At 48.5% G+C, this 13,236-nt stretch overlaps 4 protein-coding genes across 4 annotated transcripts; all 4 read right to left on the minus strand.

Moving 5' to 3' along the window:
• Positions 1–1,074: 1,074 nt before the first annotated feature.
• KY384_000023 (uncharacterized protein) lies at positions 1,075–2,803 on the minus strand (the record flags this gene model as incomplete). The annotated part of the gene is made up of 4 exons (XM_044808561.1): positions 1,075–1,299; positions 1,353–1,827; positions 1,883–2,136; positions 2,186–2,803. The coding sequence occupies 4 exons, from the start codon at positions 2,801–2,803 to the stop codon at positions 1,075–1,077; spliced, it is 1,572 nt and encodes a 523-aa protein (XP_044665713.1).
• Positions 2,804–7,757: 4,954 nt separating this feature from the next.
• Positions 7,758–8,234, minus strand: KY384_000024 (uncharacterized protein; the record flags this gene model as incomplete). Its single annotated transcript, XM_044808562.1, has 2 exons — positions 7,758–7,981; positions 8,006–8,234. 2 exons carry the CDS (start codon positions 8,232–8,234, stop codon positions 7,758–7,760), a joined length of 453 nt encoding a protein of 150 aa, XP_044665714.1.
• A 700-nt stretch (positions 8,235–8,934) lies between these two features.
• On the minus strand, positions 8,935–10,839 carry KY384_000025 (uncharacterized protein; the record flags this gene model as incomplete). The annotated part of the gene is made up of 3 exons (XM_044808563.1): positions 8,935–8,976; positions 9,060–9,295; positions 10,626–10,839. The coding sequence occupies 3 exons, from the start codon at positions 10,837–10,839 to the stop codon at positions 8,935–8,937; spliced, it is 492 nt and encodes a 163-aa protein (XP_044665715.1).
• Positions 10,840–11,884: 1,045 nt separating this feature from the next.
• Positions 11,885–12,794, minus strand: KY384_000026 (uncharacterized protein; the record flags this gene model as incomplete). Its single annotated transcript, XM_044808564.1, has 2 exons — positions 11,885–12,615; positions 12,773–12,794. The coding sequence occupies 2 exons, from the start codon at positions 12,792–12,794 to the stop codon at positions 11,885–11,887; spliced, it is 753 nt and encodes a 250-aa protein (XP_044665716.1).
• Between the last annotated feature and the right edge of the window lie 442 nt (positions 12,795–13,236).

Raw genomic sequence — 13,236 nt, forward strand, 5'->3', positions numbered from 1 at the left:
CACTCTATTCTCTTCCTTCAATTCCAGGTGTATCGGAGCCACAAGACCGTGAACCATTTCCAGGACTTTATGAAAGTGTGGGAGACTGGAAACCACCTTGTCGCCAAGAGCGCCACAGGGTTGCGTTGCTCAATCAAATCGAATCATTGTGGGTGGACAATGCGGGAGAGCTGGAAGATGGTAGTAGAAATTAAAAGTCGTTCACAATAAGTCTGTTGCTGCCATCATAGCGGTGCGGTTGTACCTTTACTAGGCGCTTCTCTTGAATCAGAGGTTTGAGGTTGCTAAAGCGCATTTTCAACATGTAGTAAAGAATTTGTCCAATGATTCACGGTCCAGAACAGGCTGCATTCGACTGTTGCTGCATTGCATACGGAAGCTTGCGCCTGACTTGCCTTTTATTTTGGAATTTGTTATCGGTATGAGTCGGAGAAAGTGAGCGACAAGGCGCATCAAGTGGCTTCTTAGGATGACCCATATCTCACGTAAAAGCTGAGCATTCTTGAGCTGCAGCACCGCAATCATGCATGTGCAGGTATATGTTGCGAGAAGGAGGAGCGACGGCGGACGTTGCTTCGTGCAGCCAACTCGGCGGATGTTAAGCGGGCCGGGTTTCCCGAGCTGGGCTCGCTGGATAGGATGAGTCGCTACTGCGTCACAGAAGGAGGAAAGGGATGAGTCGCCCGCATGAGCTCGATAGAGGCTGTGACCATAGATTCAAAATTGGAGGTGTAGAAAGGGCCTTGCTATACGTTTGACGTGAAAGTATGCAATTCAGCACACACACCCTGCTACGCCCGCTCATCAGAACCAGGGCGCTGCTCCTTAACGAGAGAAGTAACGACGCTCACTGAGGTGGCAGATTCGCTGTACTTTATGATAAGACTTCGGTCAGATACTGGCTCTTCGTGAGTGCTAAACTCATTGCGTTTAGTACACATGTTGCTTATAAAGGTATTAAATCGTGCCCTCGTTTATGTCGTAAGTCATCAAGGCAGGCAAGTATTCATCGCACGTACCACCTTCTATAGCTGCTGTCGCTCCCAGTTTTCCCCGGACCCACGGACTTGAAAGCTACTTACCACCAATGCCTGGCACACTCTTTTCCCAAGACCCCTGCTCAGCTCCTCCTGCTTGGCCTTGCTTGCTGGTTTCCCGTGCCCATCCCAAGATGGTCTTGTCGAACCAGGTGCGGTAATCAGTGACACCCCATTCGACCAAAACTTGAAGTCGATACAAAATAGCCCAGATGCCGTCCCTATCTCGAGTGTGTCCAAAGACGAACGGGCCAGCATAGTACTATTTAAAGTCAGCTTTCAGCAAAAAAACCGTGGTGGAATTTGTGTAATCACCAGAATGTCCTCCTTGGGTGGACCAGCAAAGAAGAGACACCATCGCCATTCGTGCCCATCGATTAGGATCGCGGGCATTGGAAGCGTGGTATCCCATTCGAAAGACTTCTTCTTTTTGAGGGCTGCGGAGGCCCAGATTGCCGATTGGACTAGGGGGTCACGCGGGTCTTGTTCTTTTTTGATCTCAATATCGCAGATCGCAGGACAATCTTTTATGTAAGAAAGTGATTGACTTATGGCCCGCGCTTTGTGATCTCTAAGGTTTCTGTATGCTCTTTGGAGGAGGGCATGCTCGTCAGACTTGAGTACGAGCCCAAGCATCCAGTCGATCATTTTGCCCATACTCTTGAGCTCTCCATTTGTATCGACGGAACTCTTGGTGACAAGACTCTGGCCCTCCACATCGTAATCAGTAAAGATCTGTCCATTAGGGCGGATAGGTCGCATCTCTACAGGCTCTATGGAACAATTCTCACTGCGCAACGGCATCAGCAGCTATTGGAAACGGATAGCAGACGCTCAAAACTCACATATTCAGAACTTCAACCCCTTCGACAAAGCGCTCTGCTTCACAAAATAGCTCATGGGCTATGGCACCCCATTGCCGTTCAATAGCTCTTCGAAGTTCATTGCGCCTTGCTTTGACTCGTACGATCTCAACCTTCGCTTTCAACTCAGCTAATCTTGCCAGTGGATACTTCATCTTGTCGGCAGGGAGAAAGTCGCTGTTCTCGAGAGGACTTCGGGATTTGTTGCGAGTGTTCGCTTCTGCAACGTATTCGTCCTACCGAAAGAAATTAGACTAGCATCAATGGGGATTGTTCAATAATCACTTTGAGACCTCGAGGGATAAGACCCTTTGGAACGGAGTAGAGCTTCCTGTAAAGTCTAGAGATAGATTCTGGAAATTGGGTACCGGCCGAGATCGCCTCTTGCATGTCGAAAACCATGACGGAGGGATTGCAGCATTTGAGATACTCCATAGTAATAGCTGCATCGCTGACTTCTTGGTCGATCGTCTTGATGCCTCGTTCTTTCTTGACTGGCGAAGGAGGTCGGAGGTCCGAGGCTGAGTCATTGGGAAAAATGACGGTTGCCTGACCTGGCACTTTCGTTGACTGGGCTCTACCGTGCGCAGTTCGTTTTTGCGAGGTGCTGCCCCGTGGACGGCCTGGGCCCCGTTTTGCAGGATGTGATGACTCTTCCTCACCGTCTACAGCGTGATCTCGATGTGCATCCATTGAGTTTTTCCTCTTCCTGCCTGCTTTATTTTGAGAAATCTCCCGGAGTGCATTGACTCTAGCTGAGCGGCGAGGTGGCGTTTCGTTGTGGGCGTAGACGTTAGCAGCGCGGACGGGACTTGAATCTTGATTGTCCGTGTAGATCACCACCTCTTGATGCCACTGCGTAATTTTGCGAAGGAGGAGAGGATCGAAGGTTGATTCATTCATGAGGTAAGAGGAGAGAGAGGAGCGGTGGCTGTGGTGGGAGAAGTGAATCAAGAGTCACGTGAATGCGGGGCTGCTGCCTGGCTGCGAAGCTTGCAATCTTGAGAGTATGACCAGCGCAATCTGAACGCTTTCTGGGGAGTGCATAACCAATATGGCGGAGTCATAGCTCATCGCTCAGGTGTTGGGCTTCTGATGGAGACTATCTGCCTTAGGGTTAATTCGAAGGTGGAGATTTGTCAATGCGGTGAAAATAGATGCAGCGCGTTGAGTCAACGACCCTGAGGGCCAAGCATGACAGACCAAAGGAGCTCACGACATTGCGATAACAGCGAATGGATGAGGTATCATTGCATGGTCAGACCAAAAGTTTCGGTATTTGTTTACGTTCTGTTAAGTCCGCAATCGCCGAGAAAATGACGCCATAGAATTAGCGCCAAGTCACGTCTGAGGACCAACATCTTCCATTCTTTGTCTACGGAGGCAATGAAGAGTGAAGCTCGGCACCAACAATCGATGAGACTTCTCAAGCACTGGCAGTCGCTGCGGCTTAAGGTTCAGAAATGCAGCGGTACAACAACATGATCGCCCAGGGGCCAATATCCCAGCTGCCACCTTAATGCGCTATGTCCTGCTCTCGTCGCGCACCGCAATTTCACCGGTGGAGATGAGAATTACAATGCTCAGGTCCTATCATTCGCTCCTTCTGGGAGCTACGTAGCCTGCTCTGGCGTCAAAAACTTGGGCTTTGACGGGCGTGACGCGCATGTTCAGTAGGCACCGATCAAACCAAAGCATCTCTGACCACGACAACAGCTGCTCAATAGAGGTGTCTCATAGTCTTCTTTCCTCCTCGCCTTCTCCACGGTATCTTCTCTTCCCTCCTCTTCGCCCTCGCTGGCAGCGTACTTCGCCTTCGCCTCCCTCGCCCTCAAGCGAACTCTACCAGTACAAATGAAACGCAAGAGCTGAAAAAGAGCGTGCCAACGTCCCAAGCGAGAGTGAGCCTATCACCACGACCGTCGAATTGATGGCCGTCTTCGAGGACACCCCTGGCGTGGGGTTCAGCCCCCAGGTCACATGATTCTGATGTTGATTGGAGGCTTGAGGCCAAGGGGGCGATGAAGCAGAAGATATGACGTGATGCGATGAGACAGACAATTGCAGAACAATACATCATAAGCTGCTAGAAGCTTGACGACTGTCGCATCATCGGAAGAGTATCGACTGGATCGTTAGTGTGAATGAAGGGCAGCTGAGCGTAGGGGAAGCCGTGGTGGGCTGGCAGTCATAACTACAGGTGTTTCATGATGGATGGATGGCCTCGTTTGCCTAGTAGCGAGAGCCCAATGAAGCGGGGTCATGTGCGGAAGACGAAAGTAGATTCAGAAGGTCAAGTCTATTGGGGAAGGCGCGCAGAGCAGCTTGACTACCTAGCTACAGGAGCCAGCACGCTGCCAGCTTCAAACGCTTGCGAAGCTGCGGCTCATACAAATTATGTCTGCCGCTCCAGAGGTCGCGCGTCTTTTAGCAAGCGTCTTCGACACCCTATTCAAGGGCAAGATATCGGAAAGGGAGAGGCTGGTTCATCTTATCTGCTACGTTTGTCTAGCCACTGACTTGGACGTACAATTTGGGCTCGCTGAGCTTGTTGTGGAGACACTACCGAGGTTATTCGCACAGGCATGCAATTATTCCTCGGTCCCGGCCACTCTGCCTCCCAAGTGCTTTATGCTTGTCTGTGATTGTGTCCGTGACTATCAGGATACGATGCTCTGGGACGTCTTACAGAAGCAGCTGCAATTTGAGCTGACCTCATCTAATCTTTCCGGTGGAGAGTTCTTTGAGACCTATGACACTTGCTTTCAAAGTATTCCAGCACCGAAGCAGCAAATCTGGAAATAACGGATCGAAGTTGTGCGCAATCCAGCTCAGAAAGAACTCCCAGCCTTGTCACTCCCGCAAGACGTATTACCCCTATCTGTATCGGATCATGGCCATCGTCACGACTTGAGCAGCTTTATATACCATACATTGGAACCTCCTACTGATGCAACCTCGGGATTACTTGAACGGATCCAAGACTCCACAAGCTAACGTACAGGCTTAGGAGCGGTACCGATGCCAACTTCATCATTTGCTCTAGGACCTCCGTCTTCCGGTACGGGACCAAGCGAAAGCTCTTTTGGTCCTGAATCCATTCTAGACACTTTGGGTCATGCAAGTGAAGATCTGAGAAGGAATGTCACCGACTCAGAAATGACCAATGCCAGCACCGCTGAGACGACGAGGGTACATACTGAAGACGCTGCATCCCCTAGCGCAAGTGGAGGCCATGGCAGAGGTCGTCAAAGCGCAGGAGCTAATCTTAGAGAGGGCTCAAAGGGTGCTGTCCATAGAGGTAAAGGTGCATTACTCTTTGGTGACAATCACCAATACTCAGGCTGCGGCTGGCTTCAGATTTCGACAGGTACCTATTCCAGTTACCACCGTCCAAAATTCATATCGCGCCCCAAGTCCCCAGCAACCCACCCCAATTTCACGACATGGCACCCAGATCCCCTAGCATTACCAACGGCCGCAGTATCATGAACTTGCTTAACGCCATTCGCCAAATTCTCATCCAATCAGTTGACGATATCTCCTAGCATACTCACCGGCACAACGATTCAGCGACTGCCCAAAGCGCTACACCACCAAATCTATTACATCACTAGCACACCGCGCCTTACTACAACAATACTTTTCCTCTCATGAAGTGTTTTCTAACTTCCACTCAATCAGACAAGCTGTTGACCATAGGGGAAGCCAAAACGCCAGTATCAGGCAAGCCACTATTCTCAACATCCACTCATTATTGCAGGCAGATAGATTCAAATGAATCATGACGTTCCCAGAACGCTTCTAAGTGAGCAAAACACTGCGCAATTTCTTCGTTGATAGCAACATCCAAAGCCAGGCCGCTGAAAGCTAAGCGGGCTAGCGTTGTATAAAAGTATGTCTTTAATAAGCACTCATGATCGATCATAAAGGAAACACATGCCATGAGAGCCTCTAATGATGCCAGTCCCTTCTTCCTTCCCTGACGACTTGCGTAGGCCCGATACTCCGCACGTATCCTTTGACGCAGAAGGCTCTACGCCATCCCTTTGATAGCATCCTTCCGCTGCCATAAGAGCCGAGGACATGGTCACAACTTTCCTCATAAGTGTGGGAGCATCGCCGATGTCCCTCATGCGCGAAGTCAATGCAACCCGCACTGTCAAAAGTGACGGAAGTTTTGCTTCCAACACTTAGGTTGAGATAATAGATCGCTAAGAGACAAGGATGGATATAAGCACAAAGAGAGCAAAAAAGCCGCCGTCATGTTTCGTTGTGGGGGTGTGCCTGGGCTCGTTATCTCAATAGACCTACAGGCTCCCTCAGGTATCCTCTCCGACCTGAAGCAGCAGACGCGGTAAGTTCATCAGAACAAGGTCCTCCTACACACTTAACTCAATCGCCTCTAGGATCACAGCTTTCCTTGTGACTGCTGCTCATCCGACCCACCGACCTCTTCAAGCGATAGCTCGGAGGTAATCACGACATGTGTCACCTTCGCATATATTTAGCACCAAGAATCATGACCGGGGTATGAGGAAGAAGGACACAGTCTTCTCTCGTGAGAGCAGAGAGGCGAAGAGCTGGATCACATGAACGCACGGTGGTTGGGCAAGCTGAGGTGCCGACGTCTTCACACGCCGGAGGGCTACGTACTGTGTCACGGCCAGGTGTATGAGCAAATCAGAAGCTGGGAGGTCAGACATCGAGATCAAGGAAGCGGAGGTGGCATTAAAAAGGCGAGGTGGGCATATAGCAGTTACTATCTTGCCTAAGCAGAGGAAAAGTCTCGGACACAGCTTGCGGGATCGGAATCTGTGAGCAGTGTTTTCTTTTGTGGCTTCTAGCCAGTGTATGATTTGCGAAGGACTCGCGCTGCTGTTCCAGCCTTTCTGCCTGCCGTTCATACGTCCAGTCATGTCAGTTGGATCGCTTTTCTTCTTCAACTTTTGCAGCTATCTGACCCTAGTGGCCGATGTGACGGCTATAGACGATAGTGTCATAGCAGCAAGGTATACGAGAGGAGCATAACGCGATGATGGCACTGTAGACTGACAGATCCTTCTTTTGTCTTGTTGATTTTCGGGTCGCTAGAATGGAAAAGGGAGACAGGTTTTGTCATGATCAAGAACAGAACTCATTTGCACGGTACATTCGCGAGCATGCAAGGTTGGGGCAGAGGCACTCATTGTCTTTACTGTAGTAGATGACCCATTCCGAAGGATGACTAGACCCGGGTCGTGCATTTGAAGGGAATTGTAGGCTTCGAGACAAATCCCAATGTTCGGACTTGCGCTTTCAAAGAGAGCCTACAAACCCTACACCCAAACCGGCCTATCATAAAGCGGACACTCATCAGTTTGCAGCATCGATAAGACTCCCACCTTGGGAATCTGCAGGTCTTTGAACCTACGCCGCAGAGTGCCGTCGAAGTGGACTTAGACTTAGAGGGAATGGAAGACAATGGCTACGCCGAATAGATAGAGCAATTTTAGCATTCTCCAGGGGTAGATAGTGAACAACAGATGTTGATCAATAGAGTATCAAGCTAAAAAATGCAAGATGTTTGTCTCTTTTAAATATTAGAGAGGTTCGCATCTATCTGATTATTATGTCCTGCACGATACAGTAGGGAGGAGATAGGGGGGAGCCTTGGCAAGCTAGACCCTATAACCACTCACGGTGAGTAGTTATACGCAAGTGCTCACGGTGAGAGGTTATAGATAAGTACTCACCGTGAGAGGTTACAGATAAGTACTCACCGTGAGAGGTTACATATAAGCACTCACTGTGAGAGGTTACATATAAGTACTTTGTGCGAAGACCTTGTCTACCATGGCACAGCAGCAGTGGAGAACTAGCTTTTGAAGACGCGAAGGACGACCTTGTTGATGCATATACTGTGGTGGCTCCTTCTGGTCATTTTCGTCCTTACGTCTTGTCCCGTGGCTGCAGATATGGCTTTGTTTTCTATCTCATTTATATGCGCTGCATTGTTGAGCTCTTCATGGTCTTGTTTTGGTAGTGAGCTTGGGGCAGGAGGTGGTGGGGCTTGTCCTGGTGGGAACTCTGGAACGCGTGCTATTTGAGCTATCTTGTCCGTACGCTGGAATCTTTGAGCAGCGTGTTTGAGTGCTTGTTGCTCGTCACGATCGTGTTCAAAGAATTCTTCCTCTAGCCATTCTTCATAGTAGTAGTTATTATGAAGCTTGATGTTAGAATAAAGGTAGCCTTCTTCTGGACTTAATATCTCGTTGTCTGCTGTAGTATAAGGCAGATAAGATGCTCTCTTTGCTTTGAAGAACATCCTAATGATTTCTGTATCGACTGGCATAATTGAAGGGTTCCAGGGGCAAAAACATAGCGGTCAAAGTAAAATCTTATGTATTATAATCAGACCGGGTTCCAATTGTACGTATTGACAAGTTCAGTAGGCAAGATTGGATGTATGCTGCTATTGTCAAGGAACAGCTTTCTGTTAGCAAAATGAAGCCTACTGTGATAATATAATAGATTGGTTAAGGACGTAAGTGTTATGACACGACTAACTCTAACCCTAATGCATTAGACTTCGACCTCTAGAACGTCAGCAGTTTCAGTCTACTGCAGTCTCAGTTCTAGTGTTATTATCATGCAATAGGATTTTGGGTCGGAAATTGTTGCCGGTGGCATTGGCTAGGCATCACAAGGTCGTCAGCGTCTATCTGTCTATGGACATATTGACATGGCTAGCTGTAGCGCAGACATATCTTAGCAAATTCTAGCTTAGAGCTACCCAGCGTTTTGAACTAAACAAAAGAGCTGCAAAAGCTTAAGTTAAAGGATATTAACAAGTCGGAGCATCGTATTAAGGCTGTTGCTAAATTGCTTGGAATGGGGATGATTTCAAGAGAATAGAAGAAAGATTGGAAGGCTTTAGGAGATTTTTGGAGTCATGATTATGATTTAGATACTGGTGTGACAATGAAGCTAAATGAGCTACCTACCTGTAAAAGAAAGGGTATTACCATCATGTAGGATATTCAAGATCTCTACTAAGCCTCCTCGTGCACGTACTTTTTTAATTGTTTTCGAAGCTGCGTACCAGATATAGTACCGAGAAGGAAAAAAATCGTTCCACCAAATGTTGTGAGCAGTCTATTGTTGATATTATTGGTACCATAGTCCCGTCCTCGAAAGAGCCGCCTCCTTTCTCCCAGCCGTTAGGAATATCCTCCTGTGGGAGGACACGACGTCCATCGAGCATCTCAGCAGTATCAATCAACTTCGTCTCGATCGCAGACAGAGAAGGTGCGCTTTCCAACTTTCGCCAAGTTGCTGGCTTGCTCATATCAGGTTGTAAGATTTCGTAGGGGTCTTCCTGTTTCTGCCGGAATATATAGTATTTGTGATCGCCTAAAGCCGAAACATTGAATCTATTAAGGAAGGAAAGGGAAAAGGGAAAAGTGTACACTTGGCAGCAGACTTGCCCATTAAAGTCTTTCCGAAGAGACGCCGGCTAGCATCTACAGACGACTGCAAGAGGACGACGAATGACATGCTAAGGACTGATTTGGCCGGGAAACAAACAATCGCGGCGTTTGCAAATGGTACGGATCAAAGACAGAAAGCAAAACTTGACCTTGAATCAGGGTTAGAGTTCTGAGGAAAACCACTTCTGCCATTCATATCGTGTCAAAGATGACTATAGCGGCAAAGTTCGCACAGGCTCCAGCCGGATGGTAGTTGCAATCACCACCAGTCTGGCCAATACGCAAGAGCAAAAAAGCAAATTGGCAAATACATACTACACTGCGCTCAAAATGAGTAACACGAGACGGTCCGGAATGGCGTTCGTCGAACTCATTCCAAAAGAAATATCGAGGAAATTTGTCATCGGTTGGGGCCCACCAAGAGACCAGTCTACTTTCTGGCAAATGGCACCAACCAGTGGTATCACTTATCACCTCAGCCCCTTTGCGCAGCCCTTGTGCTGCATCGGGAAACTGGCCCCAAGGAGGTGTTAGACTGCGTCCGTTCGAAGACGGGTTGGAATGATTCTCTATCGATTTCGAGATGTCTTTCATGTTGCCTCTAAACGCGCGCACCTCGAATCATTGCCAATATATTGAACCCCTGCATACCCAGAAATCTCTAAGAATGGGCAATCCAGCGTGCTCCTGCTAGCATCCTATATTGATTATGATCTTCCCTGACTCTCCTCCCCCACCCCCTCACCGAGCTCTCCCCATTCCTTATCGCTTCCCATCTCTTATCCTCTCCCAGCCCCCAACCCTCTCTCACCGCTACCTATAGTGAACATCTTTTGCTCCCACTCCTTTCATCTACCGGGATAGTGCCCTAAAGCCTTAACAGGCAGGCCCGCGGCTCAGAAACAGTGCGCTGGCGGGAAGACTTAGCATCAACAATTCGATCTAGGACGATCAGTTGGAGCGACAACGTGCTACATTCGAGTTCTTCCAGCTTCGATGTCAGTGTATCCTTAAGCGCATTCTGACACAAGCTGACTCACATTTATCATCGGTTGGATTTCCTGACTCTTGCAGGACGGTGTGCTGTCGCCGATTTAGCAGACCCGATAAGTGTTCGCTTGCCTCGAAGATGGTCAGCTACCTTCTAATTGAAGACGATGTGTTCGAGCAATTTGGGCTTGATGCGCTGTAGCAGGAGCCTTCGCGATTATCGTCAGTATGCGGTAGGTAAGTCCCGATTGAACCTGACTTACTCCTTCGTTGACCGGTTCCCCATAGCCCGCTGATCCGTCTTCTGCATCTCCTGCTTCCTTTTTTCGATCGCTTGTCTTTGTACGGTCTTCTTAAGATCTCCTGCTGTGGTCGCTCGCTCTTCTTCTCGCTGTCTTCCAGCTCCGTTCTGCGCTTGATCTCCCACTCCTGGCCTTGTAGGCCTCCAGACAGAGGGTGTTGTCTTGCATCTTGCATTTGATGAGAAGAGTGATTCGATAGGCACTTAACCCCTTATTATGTGCCCGTTGAATTATGATAGAGGGTTGGGTGCCCGGTTCTGATGGTTGTCGTTATCTTTGGGTGAAGTGAAGGAGACGTCGAGGGGAGGGAGAAAAGGAGGTAAATGTGGCCGAAGATGGCCCAAAATTTCCGAGTCGTCTTGATTGCTCGTGGACTTGGCTGTGGGAGAATAATATCAGATGTAAGGATAAATCAGAGATGGGAAGCAGGGAAAGATTCTCTTACTTAGTCCCATTTCTCGCCTACGTCGTCCCACTACTAATAGAATAAAGGAAGGAGCACTCGGACGGCTAAGACATGTAGCGCGCTAATATCGTTCTCACTTGTCGAAGTTAATGCGAAGCACTGTGGGGTAGAGGCATACTTTGTCCTTCTTCTTTCTTATAGTGGTTAGATCTTGAGAAGCAAGGGAGCAAGCCCTCTGCAGCGAAGACAAACCTCGATACCAGATACTACGAGGCTTCGATAAGGCATGCTCCGACGGAGTATACTCGATGAAGGCAGCAAGGTGGCTCCTTGCTGCAGCATTAGATCAATGGTAAATAGGAACCAAGGAAACGCAGGAGCGGCTTGGGGACTGTTCGCTGGGGAATAGTGTCTTATGACCACAGATTGCTCTACAGGAAGAGCGTCCTTCGACGTCAACTCGATAGCGCGAGAGCTTTGGTCGAGAGAATGCATAGCTCATTAGCTTACCGGCTGTTCACGGAAGTCAAATGAGCATTAGGGGACAATCCCAAAAATGAGGAGCGCGACAGATGGTGAGGAGTGGAAAAATTTGAGGCACGCTCGTACAAGGGACTTATTTGGTGGGGAACATTTCGAAAGCATGTCATCTCTTTTATTTTCTTCCTTTCTCTGAATTCTACAATCTTAGTCTCATCTACTAAATCCTCTAGTTCGTTTTCTTGCTCGCTTCTGCTGCTTCTTGCGGTAACGGCACGAGGCCTCCGCAATCGCTATGTCAGCTCATCATTACGCTTTCCTATCGCCGAAACGTTTAGCTACAATCTTTAGCGACTCTGATCCTCTTATCAGAGAATCTACCAGCTTCCCTCGTCTCGATTGGCGAGCCTTCTTGGCCTGAGCATCCAGGATCTGGCTCTTCTCCTGTGGTCTGATAGTAGATAGTTCCTCCTGGACTTGTGATGGTGTCTGGGAAGTCCTCGATCTTATCGACTTCTAATATGCTTGGAGCCCACAATGTAAAACTGTAATTTACTGAAGTAAGTTCTTCGGCTTTTGAGGTAGTTGGAGGATGGCCATCTAAAGAGAGACGGTTCAGGTTATCCGGCTCATCAATGCCTTCATAGCAGACGATGATGGACAGGAGGCTAGACTGGCTGTCAATGCTGTCTCTAATAGGCCGCTGCTCACCGAGTCGATCGGGCCTAGGTGAAGAAGGTGTCGCGGCTGCAGTATTCGTGCTCACATGGGAATCGAATCTCAACCCTTGACCATATACAACAGGAGAATTGGTCCCTTGTGGAGTCTGTGCTTTAGTCTGAATGTTCCCGCTCGTGGAGGGATCATAATTCGGTTCTTTCTCGTGTTGACGGAATAGATCTGTCCCATGTTGTGATAGGGCCACGGTGCCTCCTTTCTCCCGAGAGTAATGTCCTTCATCCAAGCGCCTAGGCTGTCCATCTCGTTGTATCTCGAAGGAGCCTAAGTTATGTTGGTCATGACGCAGGAGCAGCTTTTCGTTGTCGGTTTGCTGGTCCAGATAATCTGCGTCCTATTAGTAAATGGAGAATCATTTTAATCTTATCGTCCATACCTTCAGGCCTAGACGGACCCGAAATCGATTGTTTTATAGCTTGTCTAGCGTGTTCTCTCCGAGAATCTTTCACCTTTCGTACCACTGAAGTGACTCTGTTTAACATACTTGAATGTCTCTGCACAGCCATTTCGATGGTGGGTTGTAATGAATTACGAAAGCCTGACCAGAGAAAAGTACAGCTTACTAACCTATAAATGTTGCTAAACAATAAAGTCACCTGTCTGCCCATTGTCTAGCGGAACAATGACATTCTACCAAACAAAAGGATTGTTCTCCTTGCATTTGTTGTTTGCTATCATACATCGCCAACAAACCTAGCTTTCTCCCTTTGTTACAAGGTTTCCTCACAGCGACCAAGCAAGCAAGCTCCAAATTTACTAGATCCAAGAAGTATCGCATTTGGCCGAAATTGCGGACTGGAGGCGCTACTGTGTCTATGTGAATTCAACATAACCCGATCTGGGCCTGCAGAGAAATACTTCCCTAGACAGGGCGGCTGCTGACTACCGTCTTGCTAACAGTTGCAACATATCCTGCCGACTCTTATCCGGCGCTATTCTTTCGTTCGC

This window comes from Bacidia gigantensis (genome assembly GCF_019456465.1).
Source record: "Bacidia gigantensis strain McMullin 20006 chromosome Unknown contig_34, whole genome shotgun sequence".
NCBI classification, from domain to species: domain Eukaryota; kingdom Fungi; phylum Ascomycota; class Lecanoromycetes; order Lecanorales; family Ramalinaceae; genus Bacidia; species Bacidia gigantensis.